The sequence below is a fragment of the Rhinolophus sinicus genome, chromosome 1 (genome assembly GCF_057876585.1).
Source record: "Rhinolophus sinicus isolate RSI-liver-muscle chromosome 1, RSI-T2T, whole genome shotgun sequence".
NCBI classification, from domain to species: domain Eukaryota; kingdom Metazoa; phylum Chordata; class Mammalia; order Chiroptera; family Rhinolophidae; genus Rhinolophus; species Rhinolophus sinicus.
This window is the reverse complement of record NC_142501.1, coordinates 167,390,412-167,418,019: the sequence shown is the minus strand read 5'-3', so window position 1 is coordinate 167,418,019 and position 27,608 is coordinate 167,390,412. Positions and strand designations below refer to the sequence as shown.

At 36.1% G+C, this 27,608-nt stretch overlaps 1 protein-coding gene and 1 pseudogene across 2 annotated transcripts in view; both read right to left on the bottom strand.

Moving 5' to 3' along the window:
• The window catches only part of ARHGAP24 (Rho GTPase activating protein 24), a 701,900-nt gene that overhangs the window by 346,621 nt on the left and 327,671 nt on the right, over positions 1-27,608 (bottom strand). For both annotated transcript variants that reach the window (XM_074323892.2, XM_019731289.3), the window contains exon 2: positions 19,612-19,808. In XM_074323892.2, the coding sequence (XP_074179993.2) occupies positions 19,612-19,788 (177 nt within the window). In that variant the 5' untranslated portion in view covers positions 19,789-19,808. The remainder of the gene's footprint in view (positions 1-19,611; positions 19,809-27,608) is intronic.
• LOC141570253 (U6 spliceosomal RNA) lies at positions 25,986-26,085 on the bottom strand (annotated as a pseudogene).

The following is a 27,608-nucleotide window of genomic DNA, read 5'->3' as shown; positions in this document are numbered from 1 at the left end:
ATGGTAATAAAATAATGTGTTAACATAAAACCCAAAGAAATTTACAAATCCATACCAAACAACCTAAAAAACTGACATAATTTAAATTATCATATTAATGCTATCTATTAGATGATATTTTAAAAAATTAATTATCATTCATGGCATGAATTAGGTTCTAGTTACTCCAGCATGGGGGACACGTGATGGCTCAATTTGTCTACCACTTATCTCTGTTCCAACAAGTCAAAAATGTTTGCTCAGACAGTAGTATATGGTGAAATCATTTGTCTTCATTTTAAGGGAATGAAACATATTCTGTATTAAATGTACGTGTATGTACGTGTGTGTGTGTGTGTGTGTGTGTGTGTGTGTGTGTTTATTGAGTCAATTAAGGAATACTACTCGGGGCCAATGTGATTATAAACAAAACACAGCTATTTAAAACATAAGACAGTCTTTGTTTATATAATAGTTATATGTATTATTTTAATTACTATGAATTATTTTAAATTTCTGATAGAGAATTCATCAATCTCCCATTTTAAGAAGGAGGCACATCCTACATTATGGCTTATTCTCCGGTTTTAGAGCTTACCACAGAAGACCTAGATTTGAAACTCCTCAAAAACTTGAGCTATGAAAATCTAAGCAATTGTCAATTTTATAAAGCATGAAAACCCCTATGTACGAAACTAATCTTCTCTGAACCTCAGTTTCCTCTTCTATAAAATGATAGACTTGCAACAGTTGATATCCAAGCTCCATTCTGTTTGAGATACATGGGTTGGCAAGCCACTAAAATGGTATTATGATGACATTTGGCAAAGAATGTACAAATATCTGACATTTCCTTATAACCAATCACCTGTCACCATGAGACTGCACACAAAGGTAGTAAAGCAAGGCCCAAAACACTTTATTATTGGCTGAGGCTTTGGCCCAAACCTCCTGCATAGATCTGTGGTAGATATTATAGTGTTGGCAAAGGAACACTCCTTTTCCCTATGCAAGGTGGGTATAAGGAGTCTTGAACTACAGTGTCTCCCTTCCATTATTTCTACCTCAAAGCCCAAATCCAAGTCATAAGTTCTTACCACTCCACAGTAATATGTCATCTCAGCAACAAAGCTGAAAGAGTGGGGGTGAGGGTGAGATAAAGAGAGACAGAGATAGAGAGAGAAAATTGGAGAGAAAAAGAGAATACTACAAAGCAAGGAACCTTCCATTGCACCCTTCCTAGAGAGGGGCAAGAGCCTCAGGAACAAGTTGCTGGAAGACAGACTGGAGAAAGGGAGTAAAAGCAAGACAGAAAGATGCAGAGATACAATAAGAGACTTCAAAAATCAGAGGAATTTGGGGAGTCAAAAATTGTTCCTCCAATGAGAGATTAGAACCAAGTGTTTCAAGAACAAACTAGACGCAAAAGATAGAGATTATTGGCCTTTTTTCCTTCTCGATAGTAGTTCCTAGGGAACTGAAGGTGAGAAGGGACTAATGTCTGAGCACGCTCTATAGTGAACTTTTTAACCCATTACAGCGAACCATCATGAGCACAATGGCCAGTTAAAGAGCCCTCAAGCATGACTAGAGATCCAAGATGGTGGAGTAGATAAACACTGTGCCTGCGTGCTTCTGTGAACACATTAAAATTACAACTAAATTATAGAACAATCAACCTTGAGAACCATTTGAAGTCTAGCTGAACAGAAGTTCTATAACTAAAAATATAAAGAAAAGGCCACGTCGAGACTGGTAGGAGGGGTGGAGATGCAGAACAGGCCCCAAAGCTCCCTTTGGCAGTTAAGAATCAGGAGGGACATTTAGGCTATGGAGGTTTCCCCCAGAGGAGTGAGGGACCCCACACCCTCACACCAGGCTCCCCAGCCCAGAGTACTGGTACCAGAAGAGGAGCCCCTACAACATCTGGCTGTGAAAAACAGCGGGCATTCCAACTGGGCGGGACAGAAGGCTGTGGGAAATTCAGACATCCTCTTAAACAGACCATGCACAGATTAACTCACAGGCACTCACTTGGGCCCCAGCAGAGGGATGGTGACTCAGGGGGCCTCAGAGACCTATAGGGAGCAGACTGAGGTGTGTGGCTGCAGGAGGAGGACTGGAGGACAGTTGGCATTTTCCTGGTGAGGGGGTCCTTCTCCCATGCAGCCAGAAGGCAGGTACCATCTTTGCTATGTTGAGCCTGCCCCTACAGGCCAAATCTGAATCTGACTGGCCTGGTGAACTCAGCTCCCTTCACCCTGCTGACTCAGCTGGGACTCTGCCTCTCCCATGTGCCTTCAGGTTTAACACAGGCAGGGAACAACTGCAGACCACTTTCTAGCTTCTACCAAGAAGCCCCTGGCCAGTCACAGGCTAACGTGGGCCTGTACCAGAGCCCCTCCCAAGAAGCCTCAGAATGAACATACCTGGAGATTGGCTTCAGACCACAGCAGAGCATGACCCAATTACCCCAGAAACAGCACACACAAAGAGCGGTCTAAACAGGCATCAGAGCCAACTGGGGCCAATCCCACTCAGTGGGGTAAGCCCTTCCACACAGCAGCCCATAAGCTGTGAATGTAGCCAAACCCACAGCCAGTCAGCCAGAGGGTCAGTTCCACCCACTGACATGCCAATAGCAGTCAAGGCTCAACTACAATAGGAGAACACACACAACTCACACTAGGGACATTCCTGGAGCACTTGGTTCAGATGACCAGGAAGACTGCCACAGTGCCCCACAGGACACCTACTATGTAAGGCCACCCAGCCAAGACTGGAAGACATAGCAGATCTTACATAGAAAAATACAGAGATAATACACAAAAAACACAGAGAGGCAGCCAAAATTAGGAAACAAAGAAATACACCCCAAATGAAAGAAGAGGAGAAAAATCCAGAAAAAGAACTAAATGAAATGGAGACAAGCAACCTACCAGAGACAAAGTTCAAAACAATGTTTATAAGGATGCTCAAGGAACTTAGTAAGAACTCAACAAAGAGATAACAAGTATAAAATAAAGAACATAGAAACCATAAAAAAAGAACTTGTCAAAAGTGAAGAATACAGTAACTGAAATGAAGAATGCACTAGAAGGAATCACCAGAGGTCTAGATGAAACAGAGGACTGAATCAGTGATTTGGAAGACAAGGTAGCAGAAAACATCCAATTGTAACAGCAAAAAGAAAAATGAATTTAAAAAAAAGGATAGTTTAAGAGACCTCTAGGACAGCATCAAGCATAGCAATATTTGCATCATAGGAGTATCAGAATGAGAAGAGAGAAAGCAAAAGATTGAAAACCTATTTGAAGAAATAATGACGGAAAACTTTCCTAACCTGGTGAAGGAAATAGATATACAAGTCCAGGAAGTGCAGTGTCCCAAACAGGATAAACCCAAACAGGCCCTCACTGAGACACACTATAATTAAAATGGCAAAGTCTAAAGACAAAGAGAGAAAGCTGCAAGAGAAAGGCCACTAGTAACTTATAAGGGAGCTCCCATAAGACTGTCAGCTGATTTCTCAACAGAAATTTTGCAAGCCAGAAGGGATTGGCACAAAATGTTCAGTGTAATGAAACGCAAGGACCTACAACCGATGGTACTCTATCCACCAAGGCTATCATTTAAAATTAAAGGACAGATAAAGAGCTTTCCAGACAAGAAAAAGTTAACGGAGTTCGTCACCACCAAACCAGTATTTCAGGAATCTTAGACGGATTTTTTTAAGATGAATAATAATAATAATAAGAAGAAGAAGAAGAAGAAGAAGAAGAAGAAGAAGAAGAAGAAGAAGAAATATAACTAATAAAATGGCAATAACTGCGTATCTATCAACAATTACTTTCAGTGTAATGGATTAAATGCTGCAATCAAAAGACAGAGTGGTTGAATGGATTAAAAAAACAAGACCCTTACATATACTGCCTACAAGAGACTTACTTCAGATCAAAAGACACACACAGATTGAAAGTAAAGGGATGAAAAAAGATATTTCATGAAAATGGGGTGAGGGGGAAGTGGAGGTAGCAATACTCATACCAGAAAAAAATAGACTTTAAAGCAAAGGCTATAAGAAAAGACAATGAAAGACCCAGTAATCCCACTTCAGGTTATTTATCTGAAGAAACCCAAAATGCTACTTCCAGGGGATGTGTGCATCCATATGTTCATTGCAGCATTGTTTAAAATGGCCAATATGTGGAGGCAGCCTGAGTTTCTGCTGATGGGTGAATGGATAAAGACGAAATGGTGCATATATACAATGGAATATTGCTCGGCTATGGAAGGGAATGGGTTCTTGCATCTGTGGTGGCATGGAATGACCTGGAAGGTATTGTACTACCCGGAGAGTAAGACAGAGAAAGACAGATGCGATGTGGTTTCACTTATATATGGAATCGAAGAACAAGATTAACAAATAAAACAGAAACAAACTCATATGAGGATACAAGAAATATTTTGATGGTTGCCAGATGGAAGCGGGGGTGGGGGGTTATATGTAAGAAGGGGAAGGGATTAAGAAGTACAAACTGGTTGTTACAAAGTAGTTATGGGCATGTAAAATATAGCATAATGAATATAATCAATAATATTGTAATAACCATGTATGGTGTCAGATGGATACCAGATTTGTTGGGGTGATAGATAGGAGGGGGTTGGAGGACAGAGTGAAAAAGATGAAAGGATTAAAAAGTACAAATTGGTGGTTACAAAACAGTCTTGGGGATGTAGAGTAAAGCATAGGGAATATAGTCAATGATATGGTAATAACTATGTGTAGTGCCAAGTGGGTATTAAACTAGTCAGAGGGAATCACTTCTTAAATTATATAAATGTCTAACCATTATGCTGTACACCTGAGATTAATATAAAATAATATTGAATGCCAACTGTAATTGATAAATTTAAAAAGGGGGGAAAAGGGAAGGGAAATAAGGGCCCAAATTTCCAAGTATAAAACATATAAGTCATGGTGATTCCATACAGCATGTGGAGTAAAGTCAATAATATCGTGATAGTAAATAAATACATAAATAAATGAATAAAGCCCTTAAGTGTGACCTACCGAAGCAGATCATCCTTTCCTTGGGGTGGTGTAAGAAGAATGAAAAGGAAGATGAATATCTTTCATCTATTTGATTCCATGAAATTATAAAACCCAGTTTCATTTACTGCTTGAAATGTCCAAATCTATTTTCCAACATCATATCACTAGGTCTTTAAATCCCATACCTTTTTAATTTCTAAAGTCATAACTCTAAAATAGATATACAGTTTAAAAGAACACCTTTACCCTGGATCCTTTCGGGTTCCTCTCTAGGACTTCAGCCAGCAGGGATACATTCCAGATTTATTTCCATAGAATCCACAAAAGTGAGTGGCAGAAGGTGGGTTTGATAGGCCAGTACATGCCCTCCTCAGTTCCCTGACACGTGTCAAAGAAGACCATCCATGGTACATTTCCTGATTAGCCATTTCTATCTTAGGCTGTAATTTAGGGACAATCATCATCCACAGCTATGTATCACTTTTGTTTTGTGTCAGAAACAGAATGCATCATATCTGCTTTGTCCATGAATCTTCTTCATTGTATGATTTTGTAAAGACAACCAGAAATAAAACACAGGTTTATATTAGATGGTGTTGATGGATCAGGGTGGTGTAAGGTGAAACAAATAAAAGTGGGAACCGCCTGCAAATGCCTACAGAGCTAACAGAGGATCATTTCATGAATGATTGCAAAAACTGAGTATTAGGTGTAGGTAGATGGATTTTAGCAGACTCTGCATCTGATCTTAGCTATATATTCTCTGAATATACCTCCCAAATAGCCAAGCATCATCTACTGAAAGCCAATACCCCTCTTCTAGAAATACTACAGACATATTATTGTTGTAAGAATTAATTATATAATAATATAAATAGAGTACTGAGCACATAATGGTTTGTAATTAACATTCACTCCCCCTTTGTCTTCCTGAAAAGTCACAGTAGAGTTAGGGATTATCTCTTAAAATGTATCTTCAGTTTTTATTAATTGAAACTATTTTTAATTGCCACTCTAAAAAAAAAAATTAAAATTAAAAAATGTCTTGCGTTAATTATGCTCTAAAGTAAGAAATCTTATTACTATATTAGTTTCTAGGATTTCAGAAAACTGCTAATATATTTTACAAGAGAAAATCTGAAATTTTCAGACAGACATCAAAACTGGAAGTTTGAAAAGTATCAACTGTGTAGAATGGCACATAATAAAAGTTCTCAGGGATAGCATCACACAAATCCTGTTTCCCAATTTAAAATATAAGAGGAAAGAAAAGGTCCAAAACAAAAATGCAATTTCTGCTGAAGTAGCAGATCAGAGATACGTAAACTTGGAAAGACAACAAATATTGCTTCTAAAACTTATTATTTCTATGAACAAAATAAATTATATGATTTAAAGTACTTAATTAAAACATAATAAACCTTTCAATTCAGACTATTACCTGAAATCTATAAGCATTTTGAGGGTGTTTGCCCCTCACCCAGTAATACTAAGCTATATTACAAGAATTGGAAAATTAATACCTGATATTTAAATTAACCCCATTGTAAAGGTTTTACACAGTGACACAAAGAATGTCACAGTCTTTGCTCTGAAAAATGAATTCATTGAAAGAATTTCGAGCAGTAAACAATAGTCTGGTAAGTGATTTATGCATGTATTTTCTAAAAATCCAGCCAAGTTTTCTATTTTATAAGTTTTGCATCTCATAATTTTGGAAGGACAGGGCTTCAGAGGGAGCAAAGTCATTTGTATCGTTAGAATATTCTCAAGCATTTTAAAAATGTCCAAAAGAAAAACCATTTTAAATAAACACTGCCTTTTTTTAAAATTACAATTGCATGTAAAATGATAGACTTTAAAGAGGAAGTTTTGAAAACACTGAGTATCTTAAATAAGCAATTATGTCACAACTTGTGATAATGACTAAAACTGCCTTCACCAAAGATTTTTGCTCATTCAAAATTCAGACTTACATAGACTATTTAGAACACTTATGAAATCTTTGTGCAGTTTGAAAATGGAATCACTGTTCATTTTCCCTCAGGACACTCTAAAAGTAAATTACCCATTTCCAAAATATCTGTGGCTATTACAATGCATATTTTATAGGCAAATATAATGATTTGGCAAATAATTAAAAATATTAGCTCACTGGAAGAATCATGAGACTTTAATTTCTAGAGAGCAGGACTGTTTGTGGGGCTAAGCAAAACTTCTAAAAACCTGGGATTGAGAAACAACTGTAAAGTGACTCATTTTATCTCTTCATGTGAAAGAGAATATACCAGAGAAGTGATGTATACAAGGTGACATACGTTTTTAATGGAAGAATAAAGTCATAATGCAAGAGAGTCCTTTGCTCTTTTACTACCGTGTGTGTGCGTGTGTGTGTCTGTGTGTGTGTGTGTGTGTATTACAGGATGTAAAAATCTCCTTTAAAATCTAGAGAAAAATGTAAGTATTAAATCTACACATTAAAATAAAAACAACTAAAAAAAGATTCAAAATTGATAAAGGGATTTGACACCACAAAGCTGTCTGAAAATGTATTAGAGTCTCACTACTGATGTTTCCTGTCTTTCCTGGAGGAGGTTATGAATGTTAAGCAACATAATTAAGTTAGGGTCATGTTGGTTTATTCAAATAATCAGTGCACACCGCAAGCTAGGCCAGGATTATAACATTTCAACCCACATCTAGATTACTGAACTCAGATCTACAGATTTAGTTATTTATTCTAGTCACCTATTATAATTTCTTAGGATTGGCCACAGATAAATCAAGTAGAAGACATGCATCCATTTTCCTGCGCCTATTATTTTAAACTTTAGTGAGGGTAGATATATTATTTAAGCATTTGTGATCCCATATCTCGGAAAACATACTTAAGTAGGAATCCAGGTTCACAAAGATGAACTGAGGACTCTGCTAGTAAATTGAATTGATTCTGTTAATCTCTTCTAATGACTGTGACACAAACAAGAACAATGAGTTAGTTAAAAGAAAAAATTATAAGTTAGAATTTATGGAGTGCTTATTATGATATATCTTTAGTAATTTAGCATTTTAAAATGTTAGAAGTTTTATATATATATATATATATATATGAGACAAGGTACCTGACTGAACGGAAAAGTGTTTCAAGTTAATAGTCATAAGAAATGAAACACATGAAAGATTTTAAAATCGCTAGAATTGTTATTAATAGTTAATGAGAGAATGTTAGTCCCACTTACTGGGAGAAAAAAGTATGTACATTTCATTTATGAGTTGTAATTGAAAAAATATATAAAAGTACAACGTAAGTTTTTTTCATAGGGTCTTGAGTTGGAATTATCTTATTGTCCCAAGTGCTGGGATGGGATGAGGAGAGATATGGATGAGATTTAAACCAAGCGTGAAGCCTGAGTTTTAAATTAGATTGAAATTTAACAATTAAATATGACTAACACAATTCCCAAAAAGGTTACACATAGAGTTACCATATGATCCATCAATTCCACTTCTAAATATATAACCAAGAGTAATGAAAACATATGTCCACACAAAAACTTGTACATGAATGTTCATAGCAGTATTATTTGTAATAGCCCCAAAGTGGAAACAACCCAAATGTCCTTCAACTGAAGAATGCATAAACAAAATGTGACATGTTGATATAATCAAATATTATTCAGCTTTATGAAGAAAAGAAGTACTAATACATGTTATACACTAATACGAGCCAAAATTCAGAAAGTGAGAATAGTAACTCATGTATCTGGGGTTGCAACCTTATACATAAAAAGTGATCAAATGGTTTATAAATTACAACTTACGTAGTTTATAATCGATAAATCATCATTGAATGAATGAACATATGGTAATAGCACTAGAAAAACTGAGAGCAACTGGATTTACAAAGGATAAAGCTACAGAAGAAAAGACAGAAGATCAAGTGCCTGAAAGAAAATAATTAGCAAATGGCTGTGGAATCTTTCATATATCAGGGGGTGGGGGTATGTAGCCTTTTAAATTACTCTAAATACTACAAGTGTAAGTGTCTAAATTGTATTTTCACCCATTTATTTTCCCCCAAAATTCTCCTCTCCACTAGTTGGGAATAATGGAAATGTGCCTAACTTTATGCTAATGAGATAGGGATAATCTGTATCCAGGCTATTTGGTTCTGTATATTGAATTGCAGCACAAATACAAAAGTCTTCTGTCAATATGTGTAAAAGTGATTCACTGCAGTAGTTCTCTCTGCTAATTGGTATTGAAGAATAGGTGCTGTACACTGGAAGAAAACCATGGCTGCCTCTCTCTGGGGTGGTCCAGTTTTGCAAAGGGAATCCTTCAAGTCTCCATGGCTGTCATCATAATCATTTTGGTAAGCTCTAAAGGAGCTCAAAAAAGCAATTTAAGCAAAAAGAAAAGACATACTACAAAGATGAACATTTGTTTTTTGAAAATCCTTCCATGAATTCAGTGTTTTGACAGCATAGGTCACAAGTGAAAACAAGTTCTCTTCTGCTCTGAAGTTAGCATTATTTGCATGGGTTGAGCATCTATTATTCCCTTCATTATTCAAGTAATAAGTTATATATTATAGATCCTGACTTCTAAACTTCTCTGTCAGGATATCCCTTGGACAAAGATGGTAAAAAATGATAATGCTGACGATATGATGATGATGATGATGATGATGATGATGAAAGCTACTTCATGTTTGCTAACAATTACTCTGTGAGATAGGTATTATTATTATTTACTTACAGATGAATAATTTACGCAAGTAACAGGGAACATACCCAAGGCCTGTAGCTAGTGATAATGAGGTAACAGAATATGTGTATGTGTGTGTGTGTGTGTGTGTGTGTGTGTGTGTGTGTGTGTGTGTGTGTGTCTGACCCTGGTTCTGGCACAGAGCTCCTAAAACCCTTGTAGTTTCCTAAATGATAAGACCACTAGGGAGCATCTTTTGTTCTAATATTTGGTCCTTGACACCAGTTCCTGACACAGAAACCTTTGCAATTTCATGGGTGATAGAAATATCTTTTGTTCTAATAAGATTACCCTGGGTGGGCTCCTGGATGGCTCCTGGATGGGGGCTGGTCACCAGAAAGACCAAGCCATGATTAGAAGCTTAGAATTTTCAGCTCTACCACTGCTACCCCCATCCTCCAGAGAGGGTTTTGAAGCTGGAAATGAAATCAATAATGGATCAGGCTTACATGATGAAGGCCTCCACAAAAATCCCCAAAGTACTTGGTTTGAAGAGTTTCCAGATGGATAAACACATTCATGTTTGAGGAGAGTGACCCACCCCAACTGCGTGGGGACAGAAGTTCTTGGGTTCAGGACCCTCCCAGATCTTGTCCTATCTATCTCTTCATGTGGCTGTTCATCTGTAGCCTTTCGTAAACTGGTAAACATTTGTGTTTCCCTTAGTTTTGTGAGCTGATCTAGCAAGTTAACTGAACCCCAGGAGGAAGTCATGGGTTCCTCCGATGTGCAGTTAAATCAGTCAGAAGTTGTGGATGGCCTGAGGTCCCCCTGTGTGCGACTGCACCTGAAGTGGTGGAGGAGCAGTCTGGTGGGACTGAGCCCTTAACCTGTGGGATCTGACATTGTCAGAATTAAGTGAAATATAGGACACCCAGATGGTGTCTCAGAGAATTGGTTGGAGTGGGGAAAACCCCCCCACACACATTTGGTGACCAGAAGTGTTAGAAGTGAAGTGTTCTGTGTGAGTTTTCCTATACAGAGTCTAGACTGCGTCTAGAATCTGTACATAAAACAATTGAGCTCAACTGCTTACCAGGGAAATGTCCAGACTGGATAGTCAATTCTAGAGAAAATTATGAAGATGAAATCTCTCCCACTGTGATCCCTCTGACTTAAATATCCCACCCATCAATTTCGTCTTAGTATCTAAGACATCCTCTGCTGCTCTTCACCACAGGTGCCTTCTAGCAGCAACAGATTTTCTCAGTTCTGCCTCCTACAATCAAAAGTGACCTGACTGGCATTCCCACAACACATGCTTAGGTAATAATGGAGGATAGAAGTGCTTATCTGGTGCATAGTTGTTTTTCAATCATTTTTCCAGAGATTATGTCATAATACAAAATAGGCTGTTGATTATAGGAACACCAGACAGAGTTGCAGGACTGTCAGAGGAGTCCTTTTTGGAAAGGTGGGTATTTTGGATCTCTTCAGAATGAGCTATGTATAGGATGAACCCTGTTTTAACTGGTTAGCTCTAAATCCAGTAATTCAAGGAAAACAGATACATAAAAGCAAGTGGAATGTAAGATATGAGGATAAAATCTACAATCCATAACACTGCTTACTGGACTCATGACATACTCTTCTGTGCTTACTTCTCTAAATTCATCTCTCATCACTACTAGTCTTATTTCTTAGGTGCTGAAATACTTGACCACTATCAATTCCCCAACAGTCTACCAAACGGTCAAGGCCTACACATTTTAGTCTGCCACACACACCACCCCAATAGCTTGTGAACAAGCTTTACCCTCTTTCAGTCTCAGGTTAAATATATATATTATTTTGAAAAACTGTCTCTGAACCTTGAAATGGTTATAAGTGAACCTCCTCTGACTTCCAATGGTTCCCTAGATTTCCTTATTAAAATACTCATTACATTGTACAGTAACTGCAATTGTCTATTAACATCCACTGGAATTTAACACCATCTTCATGGCTGTTTGGTCTTATGTGATCACCTGTGGCAGAGACTCCTAACTGTTTTTTTAAAATATTTTTTTTATAGTGAGAAGTCACAATTTTGCTATTGAATTCCACACATTGTGCTTTGACTCACAGTTTTTTCTGAGCTAATACCTGTATGCAGGTGGGATATGAGGATGGGGGGGGATCGAATATATGGTGATGGAAGGAGAACTGAATCTGGGTGAAGAACACACAATGGGATTTATAGATGATGTGATGCAGAATTGTACACCTGAAATCTATGTAATTTTACTGACAATTGTCACCGCAATAAATTTAATTAAAAAAAAAAAAAGAAATCTATAAATATGTATTGAATTTAAAACATACAGGCAAATGGATGAATGAGCACTGTGAATATCTTAAAAAATAAATTACCTTTTTTGTCATAATATTATAAAAATAGCTAAAATTTATTTTATGCTTACTGTGTACAATTATTTACATAATTATCTCACTTAATCCTGTTAACAATGCTATGAGGTAGGTATTATTGTTATCTCATTGTACAATTAATAAATTGAAGCATAAATCAGCTGATTAACTATCCACTGCATCGTAATTATTGAGTGGATGAAACAAGATTCAACCCAAAAAAGCTGTCTCAAAGGTCTATGTTTTTCACACTCTAAAATAAAGAAATGCCGTGCCTAAATGATTTTTGTAAGCAATAAAAAATTCTTCAACTAATAACAGAATAAAATAATTTTATGTTAATAACATTGTCTCTTGATATAGTCATTTCTAGGAAAGAGCTAAGAAATCTAAAAAATGTATGATGAGGCACAACAACATTTTACGGTCTTTTTAAATACCAAGAAACTTAAACTCTACATGGAAAGTCAGTTTTAGATTTGAGGATAAAAATCCAAGTTTCAAGGTTGCTAGTATTATTTTCAACACATAATTGAGGTTTTGGCTTCTTCTGGCTCATATATTTTAACAGAGAACATCAATTGCCTTAGAGATTTCTAGATTTCATTAACTCACCAGTTTCATTAAATACATAAAATTAAAGCGTACTCTTAAATCAGTAATCAATTCTTGCACACTTAGAGGTCAGCCCTCAGGTTATAATTCACTCAAAATCACTTTGTTCTCTAAGTTAAGAAAATCCATTGTGATCTAATAGTGTCATCTTCATCATGTCCTCCTAAAAACCCTCCCACAATTGGATCAATATCTGTTGTAGAAAGTTTAGACTAGATTAATTGGGTTGGTGCCTGTTCGGATTTCAGTCATTTTATCAGGAGTCTCAGACTGGCTTCTAAAAATCAATGCTTTCCAGTGTCAAATTCTAGTACCAAGGATATGTCAGAGACATTATCTAGTATGGCCATTCACTAGTCTGAGACTCAGCTATTATTTAAGTAATAATATACTTTGTGATAGAAGTAAAACAGAAGGTTCCAAAAGGACACTAAAAATTTATCACTGAGTTCATTTAACAAAATCTACACAACTGTCATAATTTTAGGATAACTTTAATCATTCTACTTTATCTCTGACTCAGCTAATTCCCTCATATTACAGTATCTATAATTAAGGCCACAATCATTTGTTATGATTATTAATAAAGAATGGACAAACAGATATTGTCACAAAGTCAGTTTAAATCTGTTTTAAAACCTTTTTAAACAGCTATCCAAAAGTCCTAGGGGTGTATAGGGTAGATGGGAAATCTTTTTTTAAAATAAATATTTGTGTATAGTATGACTTTTAACTTGTTTTCCATATGTACATAGGACTTTATTTTAGAGATAAAAAATTACCTAAAAGCTGGAAAAATACAGTAGTATATTTTTTTACACTAGTGGCCTATGAGTCACTGAAATTATGGATATATTAATGCATGTTCAAAATTGACTACATATATCACTTTTCTGTATTCATGTTTTTCAGGAACAACCAAAATCTACTTTATTTTTAAAATCATTTTTTAATAAAACGTATATCTATATAAGTGCAAATAAACACTGTAGAAAATGGTTTCTGGACGATCTTTGGCCTAGATAAACGAAAGTTTTTTCCATTTTTAAAATTGTAGGATACTAAAAATTTTAGTTTTATATATTTTAAATATAAAATAGTTAACATTTTGAAATAGACCTTTAATATATTGCTAGAGGAACTCAGATAAAGGCTTGAAAGTCTTGTTTAAAAATCAGGTGTTCGCTCCAGACAGAGGAGAACCTACAAGCACTTTGGCCTTTTGCTCAAAAAGAAAATACAAGAAGAGTAGCAATGAGACTTTTTAAGTCCTCAAACTCTTGCAGATTGTGGAATATTTGGAAAGGGGCAATTTGAATAAGAACATGAAACACCAATATTAGGTTCACAATTAAGTATATAATGCACTAAATCAAGTACATTAGGTTCTAGTAAAGATAAAAGTTGATGGTACAAATGGAAGAAATATCATCATTAACATACGAGGTGTTTTTTGTTTAAAATTAAAGTTTATTGGGGTGACAACTGTTAGTAAAGTTACATAGATTTCAGATGTAAAATTCTGTAATACATCATCTATATATTACGTCGTGTGTTTATCACCCAGAGTCAGTTCTCTTTCCATCACAATGTATTGGATCCCCTTTACCCTCATCTACCAATCCCTTCCCCCTTTAACCTCTGGTAACCACGAAACTATTGTCTGTGTCTATGAGTTTTTGTTTCTTCATTTGTTTGTCTTGTTCTTTTGTTGTTTTCAGTTTTATATACCACATATAAGTGAAATCATACAGTTCTTGACTTTTTCTGACTTTTTTCCCTCAGCATAATAATCTCAAGATCCATCCATGTTGCTGCAAATGGCACTATTTCATCTTTTCTTATGGCAGATTAGTATTGCAACAAGTAGGTTTTCAACATATTAGGTGTTATGGACTAAATTGTGCTTTTCCCACCCCAAATTCATCTGTTGAAGCCCTAACACCCCAAGTGACTGTTTTGGAGATAGGAACATGAAGGAGATAATTACATTTAAAAGAAGTCATAACAGTGAGGCTAATCTGTTAGGATTTGTGTTCATATAAGAGAGAGAGATACTAGGGCACTCTCACTCTCCTGCACACAAAGGAGAGGCCCTCTGAAGAGACAGAGGGAAGTCTGCTGTCTGCAACCCAGGAAGAGAGGCTTCACTAGAAACCAACCCTGGAAGCACCTGGAATGTGGATTTCCCTTCTCCAGAACTATGAGAAAATAAATTTCTGTTATTTAAGTCCCCCAATCTATGGTATTTTCTTATGGCAGCCATGCAGACTGATACAACGGGAAATAGCTGCCATTATTCCTTACAAACAAATTAGTACAGTTTTGCAGCTTGAGTAGCACAGGTGTTCTGAAAATAACTTCACACTGCCTACCAGAGAATCCATTATTTTTGTGCAACATACGCATCACTTTATGTTGTGACCTCACCTATCTCTCTAACCCCACTTCTTATCATTTCACTATACTCACAAAATGGAGCTATCTATAGATATTCATTTTACAATTCCATGTTTTTCCTCTGCTCTGAATTCCTTTCCCCAATGTATGCAGTAGGACAATTAAGTTCGCGAACTCATCCTAGAAAAAGTGCTACATACCTCACTGCTGAATATCACTATGGTCACCTTCGAAGTACTCCCCTTGGGAAGCTATGCACCAATGCCAGTACCTAGTCAACCCTTGAAAGCAATTTTGGAACTCTTTTTCTGGAATGGCCATCAGAGCTCTGGTCATATTACCCTTGATGTCCTGAATCTCATCAAAATGTCTTCCTTTCAATATTTCCTTTATCTACAGGTAGAGAAAGACGTCATTGGGGGCCAGATCAGGTGAGTAGGGAGGGTGTTCTCAATACAGCTATTTGTTTACTGGCTAAAAAACTCTCATGGTGCCGTGTGAGCTGGTGCATTGTCATGATGCAAGAGCCATGAATTGCTGGCGAAAAGTCATCTAACTTTTTCATGCAGCATTTTCAGCACTTCCAAATAGTAAACTTGGTTAATTGTTTGTCCAGTTGGTACAAATTCATAATGAATAATCCCTCTGATATCAAAAAAGGTTAGCAACATCATTGCAGTAAGTTTACAAACTTAATTGTCAGATCTCGTAAATACCTGGAAAATGTTCACCAAGTAAGAGTCACCTCTTGCTTTGTGCAGCCTTCCCCAACCCCTTTAGACAGAATCATCACTCACTCCTTGGCACTAATTATATCTGTGCTTTCAGAGCATTCAGCATTTACATGGCAGCTTGTCCCTATTACAATTTTGTGTATGTTTCATCCAATAGATGGCTAGTTTTTAATAACAAGTATAATGATGGAATTGGTTCTCTTTATTGAGTTGAGGGGTAATTCAATAAAAGTTTTACTGAAATAAATAGAGAAACTTTCTAGGGCAGGAGGGACACAAATTTCAAGAGTTTTAATATACTCATTTTAGAAATGCCATCTAAGAGAGAGGAACACAAACACAGATTAAATTTATTGAATATTTTCAGCTGGTTAGAAATGCTTAAAAGAGTGAATTTTTTCATTTCACTAGTGACATTTCCTCCCATATTATTGAACTGGCCCTTATCAAAATATATGAAGGCATTCTTATGCTTGGATATGGCAATACTGAAAATAAACAACCAAGAAGTACTTCTGACTAAAAACAAACATAAAGAACAATTGAAAGCATGTGAGCAAGCAAAGGGCTAAACTGAAGGAACATTGGATCATGAGTAAGGAAATCTAATTTCTAGTTCCTCATCTGCCATTCATTAACATCCCTTGGCCAATACACATACATATACACACAAACACATATACGCGCGCGCTCACACACACACACACACACAAACACATACACACACTATCTATAAAATGAGGGCTGTTATGACAACTACATTTTTCCAGTTTAAACATTTTTCAAGATGTGCAATAGTTCTTCATTGAGGTGATCAAGTCTTTAAAAATTTTTCTGTAATATATCACTATAAGATTTATTTATTGTGATTTAAACTTCATTGATTTAAATACAGAGTTTTGGTTTTGATATATGAAACTGAGAATAGTCAATGCTACTCACCAGGCCTGGTCATGGCCCCACCCAGCCCACTTGGCTATAGACTTTCACTGACTCACTCAACAACTCATTCAAAAACACGCATTAGCACTTACAATGTGCCAAGAACCTACCCTCAGTTAAAGGATCTACTTTAAAGTAAGGAATTAGTCCAATCATAGGCAAAGATACGATCCTTTAAAATTACCAAGTGCCCTCTGATACAGAAATTGCTGGTTTTTAATACGATTCTATTTTCATGTGTTTAAACATTACTGTAAAAGATTAAAATTTTAAAGTACAGTGTTAAAATTCCTGGTGCTTGTACTGCCATGAAAGATAAGAAAGAAAGAAGGAGAGCGAGAGAGGGAGGGAAGGAGGGAGGGAGGGAGGGAGGGAAGGAGGGAGGGAGGGAGGGAGGGAGGGAAGAAGGAAGAAAGAAGATAATTCAAAGTTATTTATCCCAAATTTTGATTGCTTTATTAATAGCAAATCTTTAACAAACAATATATAGAGAGAAAAACTAAAAATATTTTCTGGGGGGATGATGGTAGTCTTCCTTTGCGTTATATAAGCATTAGTACTTTCTTGTCTATTTTGCTAATTTCGATTATATAAGTCTACAAATACTAGTAACACTAGTATCAAAATACAATGTGCATTAAAAATATTATAAATTAATTTTCATTTAAAGGCAGATTGTCATTTGAGTTAATCAAGTTTTTGCATTTTCTTATTTATGTTTCCAATTTGGTATCAAAATAACTACATTGCACTGAATACTATTTGTGGCTATGTAGATTTAAGAAATTACACAGAGAAAGATAGCCAATGCAGTATGATACTATTCTCTTTGAACAGTTTAGGGCAGAGTTCCTCAATCTGGGGCTCATGTACATATTATCTGACATCTTCAAGTTCTCAAATTTTAGAAACACTGAGCTCAGGCGTGATCTATTGCATCCTACCTTCATTACTACAAGTTACACTGAGTTGAACAAAGAGAAGGTTTATTTGGTCTGCTTTCAATTCTCCACTCACTTAGCTCCTGCATCCTCTGTTTTCTCCTCTATGTATTCCCTTGTTTAAGTCTTGGATAAGACTTAATTAATCATTTAATTCATACCCATTCTAGTTAATAACCCAGTCCACCAAACCATGCCAGAATAAGGGTCCACGGGGTAAAACACTGAATATTACTCATACTTCTCCCATTTTATTCATTGGATCCCCATTTTCTACGAGTATGTTTTTTCACATTAACTCAATGCCTTTCTCTGAGTTTAGTAAAAATGGTTTTATGTTGAAGATAATACTTTAATGTATTACATACTATAAAACAAGGTGCAATGAGTAAAGAACCCTGGAGTATACGATGAGAAACAAAGACTACTGCTTTGCATCTGATCTCTATAGATCTAGGTCACAGTGCCTCATATCTTTAAGCCACAATTTCTTCATCTGTAATGATAATCCCCATATTCTCCACTGGTTTGCTATGATGAATGCAGTAACAGGTACAGAAATGCATTATAAATGTCATGATACCAGTACGAGAAATTCTCATTAATGTAGTTGTGAGGTTTTTGGCTGAGCCATAGGAACTTGGACTTAGAGGCAATACATGGCACCACTGTCTAACTTTGGCTAATCTACATTACACATATATCTTGGTCTCTTCATGCATAAATGGGGATAATCCTACTTTAGGATAATTTTTTAAATTTCATAAAACAATATAAATAATTCTAAGTCAGATGCCTGGGCCTGGTAAATGCTCAAAAAGTAGTAGTAACTTCAAAAAGTGACTGAGGTTTATAGTATATACTTTCATTACTATTTTTATTTAATCCAGTTAGGTGAATAAAAACTCTGTGAAAGTATAGTGTCTGAGGAATTTAAAATACTAGAGCAGAGCCCTGATCCAAATTCTTAATTAAGATCTTGAACTTTAACACAAGGGAAATAGCCCCAAGAACATACCGTTAGGGATATTTATTTAAACTAATCTAAAACGTTTCTACTCTTATTTATATATCTTATACATGTAGACGAAGGAAAAACACAGACATGATGCCTCAATTTGCGTCTCCCTTCATCAATCCATAAGCGATGATTACAGCTAAGAAAGCTTGTTGTAGCTACAGAGAGAGATGGAGATTTTTCTTCTCTCTCATTCCAGCCTAGAGATTTGTGGCTCAGAAAATGATTAAGTAAATAAGCAAATAAAAGACTGCTTAGGAACCACAAAGAAATATAGAAACTCTTCCCAAAGGAGTATTCTATGTGTGCTGGTTGGATGGATCAGTGTTGTTCGCTTTAGCTTTACATCCCTATTTCACGTCAGTTAAGGTAGAGGGAAGAACCCCAGAGAATTAATACTGCAAGTGTCCCAGAAATTACTGGAAGTTGCATTTGCAGTCTTCCTTCAGATCTGTGCTTTCAACTTATTTCTGTGAAAAGGAATGATGCTTGGCTACAATATATATCTTCTAGTGGACGACCATTAACATTTTCTCATAAAGTAAGTTTGCCTGAGGGACTCAGACATTCTATTCCAGCTTAGCAAGAATCAAAATTAATGTTAGACAAGTAGTATTTGCCTCTTGGCCTCAATTAGCAAGTTCATCATCTTGAACCAAGGTAAACAATGAGAAAAAGTGTGAAACATGCTGGTGAACTGAAGGAAACTGGAGAGATTGGGTTGGCATCAGTTTCCATCAGTTTCAAGCAAACCGTTTTACTTCTTCAACTGTTTAAGCCCACAGTGCTTTTTATTTTGTTACTTACCAAGGGCTTCGTTTCATCTTCATCTTTGAAATAATAGAGCTGATCTCCCTTAAGCACAAACCAGCGGGTATGCCAAGTCTTGACAAAGCCTCCTTGCTTCCTCAGCCACCCACACTTCATGGCATTATTCCGCCCTCCTTGGTGGGTATTCTCCGTGGAGTCATTGTTCTCCTCCATTATCAAGCGGATGGATTTTCCTATTTAGCAAACAAACAAACAAACAAAAAGAAAAGAATGAGGTGCTCTGATAAATCAATTCCTTCTTAAATCACCCTGTCCTTTAAAAAATATAGGAGGCATGAAAATGTATTATCAACTCACTTGCCAAATTTCTAGAAGCAAACCACAGACCTGACAACAGCATGACTGGAGGAAACGTGGACAGAGTCTGTGGTGTCTTCTTCCTTAAATGAGCTAGCCAGCTGGGTGATAATATCCTTTTTTTACTAAGTAGAACTGAAGAATGGGAAAGTTCTGGGGGTAATGTGTTAAGAAGCAATTTTTTTAAAAACTAAAACAACCAACAAAAACATAATTCTCATGATAATAGGCCTCTGTGTCTGGTGTACACTGATTGGGGCCAGCTTGTGCAGGCCTGTGATTATCTGAGCAAACACTAGCCTGACACATGTTAAAGTTTAAAGGGACTATTTTAAAAACCTCAATGGAAGACATTTGTTTTACATATGTGAAACTTTCTCAAGATGTATCTGGCCCTCCACCTCCCTCCCCTCAAAGCATATCCCCTTGAGAGTTTCTTTGACTGGTCAGGAATTAGTGCAGCTGAAAAAGTTTAGGAAAAAACAAAACAAAACAAAACAAAAAACCCTGCTTAGCCAGATGAGTTTCCTTTTAACATCAGGAGTAAGTGGTGTGCTCCAGTCAATTACACGATGAAGAGCATTTCAAGGTTATGTGTGAAGGAGTATAAGACCGTACACACTATACATAAAAAGAAAATGAATTTATCATAGAGAAAAAAATTAATCAACAGGTGAGACGCTAAACTGCCACAGTAAGAAAGAGGGAGGTAGCTTTCTGAGAGAGCCAAGGACAATTGGTTAAGAATAAAAGACATTTTCCTGTCCCAAAGGCTTCATGCAAATTCTTGCTAATGTTTATTTCTAAGCACGTTTTCAGGAAGTAAAAAGTGCACTCTTACTCTTCTGTCTTTGATGCGGATATAAGGATACAGATTAAGCAATAAAACATGGAATTTTCCTGTTCTGGCATATCCATGCACAAAGCTATTTTTTTCTGCTTGATTCCAGAAAATAAGCTGTCTTTCTGTCTAGTTCTTATTTCCACCATTAATTTTTCAATTGAGTTGTATATACACAACCCTAGTTATAAACTCCATGAAATTTCCATTGTCAGTGCTTAGTTACTTAATTAAGGTTCTTCTATGAAGGTGAAGGGTCAAACCTTCCATTGCTGGGCTTTTCGTTTCTTTGAATTTAGTCCTGTCATTACAGTTGCAAAGATGAAGCAGAACTTGGGCACTAACTACTTCAAATTTTGATAATCTCAACCATCGTTTCAGTAGTGTTGCCCCTTCCATTGGCATGCATTCCAATCTATCTCCATCTCAGCTTTTTTTTTTTTTAATTAAAGTTTATTGGGGTGACAACTGTTCGTAAAGTTACATAGGTTACAGGTGTACAATACTGTAATACATCATCCATATATCACACTGTGTGTTCACCACCCAGAGTCAGTTCTCTTTCCATCATCATATATTTGATCCCTTTTACCCTTATCTATTTCTGCTTTTATCTCCATCTCTTTCAAATACTTTTAAGCTTCAAGTAGACCACTTGACCACCATCTGTCTCATTCAATATTCACTCTTTCCTTTCTTATACTGAAACATCTTTCTAATTAACAGGCCCACATCTCTACAAAACACCTTGAGACACTGCTCTGTAAGGCATTCCCATGACAGTAACACCTTCCTGCACACCTTCCCCCACAGTGTGCATGCATGTGTGTGTGCAGACTGGCTCATGCCTAATGCTTCAAGTTTGTTATGCCCTTGGGCAGGAACTTTCATCTCTTTTCTTTCACATTACTTGACCTAGTATAATGAGCCAAGTAAACCTCACTCTAAATGAACAATAAGTGCTGCAACATAATTTACATAATAAGGGTGCTTATTTAGGCCACTCTCAATAATCTTTTTTGTTTTCCTGGTGTTTAAATTGTTAAAATCTACACAAGTTGCTATTTCATCATTACCTACTTACTCTTTGACCAAATACCTTAACTTATAAAGTTGAATAAGACCTTAAAACAAACATTAAAACACACACACACACACACACACACACACACACAGACTGAGCAACAAATTCTTCCTTTAGGGCCCTTCTTTTATTTTTTTTCTTTCCTCATATTTATGCTTATATTCATTCATTAAGTTTGAGAAATCCCCTCTAAAATTCTTCAAGGTAATTAGCAACCTACCATCAATAATATAAAAAATACAAGTGCCCAATTTCACTTTCGTCTAACATTAATGCCTTACTAAAAAAAATGTGTGCACATTAGAACATGGTTTATGATTCCTCTTGCATATGTTGTTTACAAATCTGGTGAAACCAATGACAGCATCACTCATTGAACTCTTGGTATCGTGCCTATATTTTGATGACTTCAGAATGCATCAGCAAGTGTTTTATTAGTACTAATTGTAACAATTCATTAAAACAGAAATGAAAACAGATTGCATCATATTCCTATGGGAAAATAATACCAAACTATTGCTGGATGAGCAAAATTAAGTTTTACTAAAATAACCACGATATTTATAGAGGAGTCTTGATATTTCTGCATAAATTACATGGCTCAAATTCTACCCTTCATCCTTAATAAAATCAAGATTGCAGACTGGATCATTTCAAACTATGGTCCCTTCCACCACTCTGTAATCTACCATCTCTGCAATTCCACAAGCGTAAGGACACCAGATATCCTCAGCACTTCATACCATGTCTGGCATATGGTGAAGCACAATCAATGTTTGATGAATTAATAAAAGTTGCAATAGGTTTGGTGTTAAATACCTAAAAGTGAATATGATCTCCCTCTGAAACCTGATCCTGCCCCAAACCTGATCTTAATAAATGGCACCATGACATACCCAGTTAAAAAAAAAAAAAAGGATCATCTTTGATGCCTGACTCCTCCTCACCCTGAATATCAAATCTATCAGTAAATTCAGAAACATTTTCAAATCTATGCAGTTGGCTCCATCTCCATTGCCACTCTATGATCAAGCCACCATTATCTTTTACTAGATGATTCTAATAGCTTTCCAACTGGTCTCACTGCTTCCACTTTTAATCACCAACACAAAGACACAGGTACCTCCTCACACATATTCATTCTCCACAAAGCAGCCAAAGTGATTTTTAAAAAATTTAAATCAAATAACAATTCTCTATCCTTAAGTTTTTTATTGCCCTTAGATAGATGATTGGATAAAGAAGATGTTGTATATATACACAATGGAATACTATTCTGCCATAAAGAAAGATGAAATAGTGCCATTTGTGTCGACCTGGATAGATCTTGAGATTATTATGCTAAACAAAATAATTCAGACAGAAAAAGTCAAGAACTATATGATTTCACTGATATGTGGGATATAAAACTGAAAGCAAAAATGGAATAAGACAAATAAAGAAACAAAAATCCATAGACATAGACAACAGTTTAGTGGTTACCAGAGGGTAAAGGAGGGGTGGTAGAAGAGGGTAAATGGGGTCAAATATATGGTGATGGAAGGAGAACTGACTGGGTGGTGAACACACAATGTGTGTTGAAACCTATGTAATTTTACTAACCATTGTCACCCCAATAAATATTAATTAAAAAGAAAACATTTTTTTTGATTGGCTCCCATTGTACTTATTCTAAAACCTAGAGTCCTACCATGGCCTATATGTCAGTGATCATCTGGCACCTATTTTACTTTAGGAAGCAATCGAATTTCTTAAGTACCTTGAAAGGACCTTGGGTTTTCACACATGGTTGTTCTCACTGGACTTAATGGGTAAATTCTATGCATCCATCAGCTCCTCTACAAAAGCTTCCCTGGTGCCTACGTCATCCCCAGTCTGGACATTGCCCTTCCATGAGCACCTGTATCACTCTGCACATAACCTTTATCACACGTGGGCCATGTGCTTAGTGCTTTACAGTCTTCTACACCATGACACAGTTAGAGGAAGGGCTCTCTGGAACCCCTGCCGACTAACATGTAATGAATATTCAAAGGTGTGTTAAATAAATATAAATGAATGAAGGAATGAATGACAGTGCCAATGCATCCATCAATCTTTGGGGCCTTGAGACCAACCCCCCAGAGTACACTGTAAAAAACCTTAAAAAATTGCTGTTATTAGACACCAATGAAAGGACTTCAGGCCAAATTCTCCCATCTAAATCTAATCCTTTAAGCTTTTAGCAGTTTAAAGCTAAGCTGAACTTCAGAAACTATGGAGTAAAGAAAATTCTCATATGTCTCACTGCTGATGCTCCCTTTAATCATAACTGAGTTAAAAATAAAGAAACATTTCTTCTTAAAACTGAAGAGTTTAAGTGTGAAGAAAACATGGGAACTGAATAAAGTACCACAGTTATGAACACAAAGTTTAAAATAGTCACCAGAAAAGCACACCTGGGGGAACTTTAACAGTAATAATTTTGTATATGTGTAGTTATTTTCCTGAGGAAGCACTAAATATCCTATTGCTTGATTTGTGTGAAATTACATTGTTCAAAATATCAGAAAACAGACAGTAATAGAAAATTATGTATATAGTGAGATGAATCAGGAATGTCAATCTACATTTCATTATTTTAAGTTTCAATATTTTCAAATTCATTTGGTTACGAAGAGAAATCAAAATGACTTAATGGGATGAGTCATTTTTCAAAAACGTCTTTTATGTATTTATTTTGTTTTTGTTGCATGTTTAATGCCTCATTCTTTGTCGAGAGTACCTTCTTCTTCTTCTTTAGGAGGTTTTAATTCAATAAGCAGAAAGTATTTTAATATCTACTTAGATATGTTCCCACCACCACATCACTATTTGAGGGATAAGTAAAAAAGAGAACCATTAAAATTCCCCATGCTAATAACCTGAGTAAAAACAAAAGTCAAATCAAAACAAATATTCTGCCATTGATGGAATTAAAAGAGAAAAGACAGATACATGGCAATTCCACTGCTGCTCTCTAAGCCCATCTTAGACGTTATTCATTAATCTCAGTTCTCTTTTCTGCAGAACCTAGATACACACCCAGATGCCTTCTCAATGCATCACTCTAGAGAGTGGCAACCAATCAATCATGTATGAAAAGGAGAGGGAGACTCTTTGTTACTTTGATTCTATAAACACACCAAGAATTGAAAGTATTCCTCTAAAATAAAATAGTAATTCAGAAGCTCCCTGAGAAAGAATGCCATTCAAAATGGAAAAAAAAGAGACAGTCAACTTTTTTCGTTTTGAGGTAAAATTGACATAACATTAGATTAGTTTCAGTTGTACAACATAATGATTCTATATTTGTATGTACAGTCATTCACCACTTAATAATGGTGCTACTTTCTGAGAAAAGCATAATTGGGCGATTACCCCATTGAGCAAATCTCATAGAGTACACTTACCCAATCCTAGATGGTCTAGTCTACCACACACCTACGCTATACGGCACAGCCTACTGCTCCCAGGCTACAAGCCTGTACAGTGTGTCACTGTACAAAACAACACAAAATTAAATCAAGCACAAGAGAAGATGATGCAATCAAGAGACATGGTGAACACAAAATGTATGAAGCTGTTGCCAGTGTAACTCAACATACAGTTTTATGGCAAATTTTTATATGTAGAAAGAGTATACTCTAAAGTAACGATAAATAGTATAGTAAATACGTAAACCAATAATGTAGTCGTTTATTACCATTTTCAAGTGTTATGCTCTGTACATAATTGTATGTGCCATCCTTTTATACACATTGCATCGCAGGTTTGTTTACACCAGCATCACCACAAAAAGGTGAGCAATGCCTGGTACTCAGATGTTAAGATGCTTATGACATCACGAAGCGATAGGAATTTTTCAGCTCTAATATAATTTTATAGCAGTATCATCCATTGTATATTCGATTTGTCCTTGACCAAAATGTTATGTGGTGCAGGAATCTATTGCAAAATGATCATCATAAGTCAAGTTAACATCTGTAATCATATACAGTTACATTTTTTTCCCCATGATAACTATCAAGAGCCACTTTCCTTGCTACTTTCAAATATGAATACAATAATATTATTAACTACGCTGTACATTAACTTAATACATTACATAACAACATGGAAAACTTCACGACTTTGCTTGTCATCCCTGTGCAGGCGCCATGCTGATCTTTGTACCGTTCCAATGTTAATATATGTGCAGCTGACGCAACCACAAAAGTCAGCTTTTGGTAGAAAGAGCTAATAGTTTGCTGAGAGCTCTAGGTTGGCAACTATCATTGCATTGTCTGGCCACAAAGAACAAAGAAACCAGATCTGAAGCAGGAAAAAGGAAATCGGAGTTGGATGTCTCTTATTTTATATTAATTAATCTAATCTATGATTGGACCCTTAAAAATAGGATCAGAAATGTGATTTTTTAAACCTTTCAATTTTTAAGCTTTTGTATGTCCCTCCCCGCCCTCACTCATAGTTCATTAGTAAAACTTTGTTTTGAAAACTGTCTCAAGGAACAAAGAAAAGAGGTTTTCCACATCTACTTGGTTTCCCCGAAAATAAGACCTAGCTGGACCATCAGCTCTAATGCGTCTTTTGGAGCAAAAATTAATATAAGACCCGGTATTATAGTATAGTATAGTATAGTATAGTATAGTATAGTATAGTATAGTATAGTATAGTATAGTATAGTATACCATATTATAGTATATTATATTATACAGGACCTGGTCTTATTTCAATATAAGACCGGGTCTTATGTTAATTTTTGTTCCAAAAGACGCATTAGAGCTGATGGTCCAGCTAGGTCTTATTTTCAGGGAAACACACTACATCTGAAAAGTAATGGGATTATAATACCCAAAGGATGGGCAGCAACGGCCGCGATGAAGAAGAGCTTTAGTATACAGTGGGAACTGTGGGCAGGGCAAAGCTGAAGGAAGTGGAATGCTGAGAAACACAGGCTCAGTTGGGGAGAACCTTCTCAGCTCGGTCATCCCCTCACCCTAGGAAAATAACCTCTTACTTAAAGACTGTCTCCATCTCTCTACCTTCATGGTCACACTTCTCAGCTCGGTCATCCCCTCACCCTAGGAAAATAACCTCTTACTTAAAGACTGTCTCCATCTCTCTACCCTCATGGTCACACTTTTAAGCTCAGATAAAAGCTTACCTGAAATACTACTTTTAATGTCAGAGTCCTTAGCAAGTCCAACCCAGGAAAATCAGATATGTTGTTGATTACAAAATCATTTTAAGGCTCTCTATGGGGCCAGCTTTTTATTCTACCACACTACAAAGAAAATACTTTACAAGTAGGTAACTTTACAAGTAGGTAGACAAAAGATAATCATTTGTCTACCATGAATTCTCAGGTTTTTCCCCTTCAAATGCAAGCCTTAAGGTAATTAATGATTTCCAATAAGGACCTCTTCTTCTTTGTCAATTAATCCTGTGGGTTGAGTATCATCAGCTTTGTTTTATAAGCTCTGAGAAATTACTAGGCACTCTAAGTATATAAATCTTGTCCTAATCACTGAACTACAGTGGTTCATTATATGGAGGTACTGACAAAACAGTCTTTTCATTAGAATTTGAGGGAAGTGAGATGTCAAAGTGAAAAAAATCTGACTGTTATTCCACTTTATTCAGCATCGTTCACATTGTGATGAATTTTGATGTGTTAAACTTTGATCTTTGATGAAGTACCATTATTCTCATATAATTTGAACACATTTT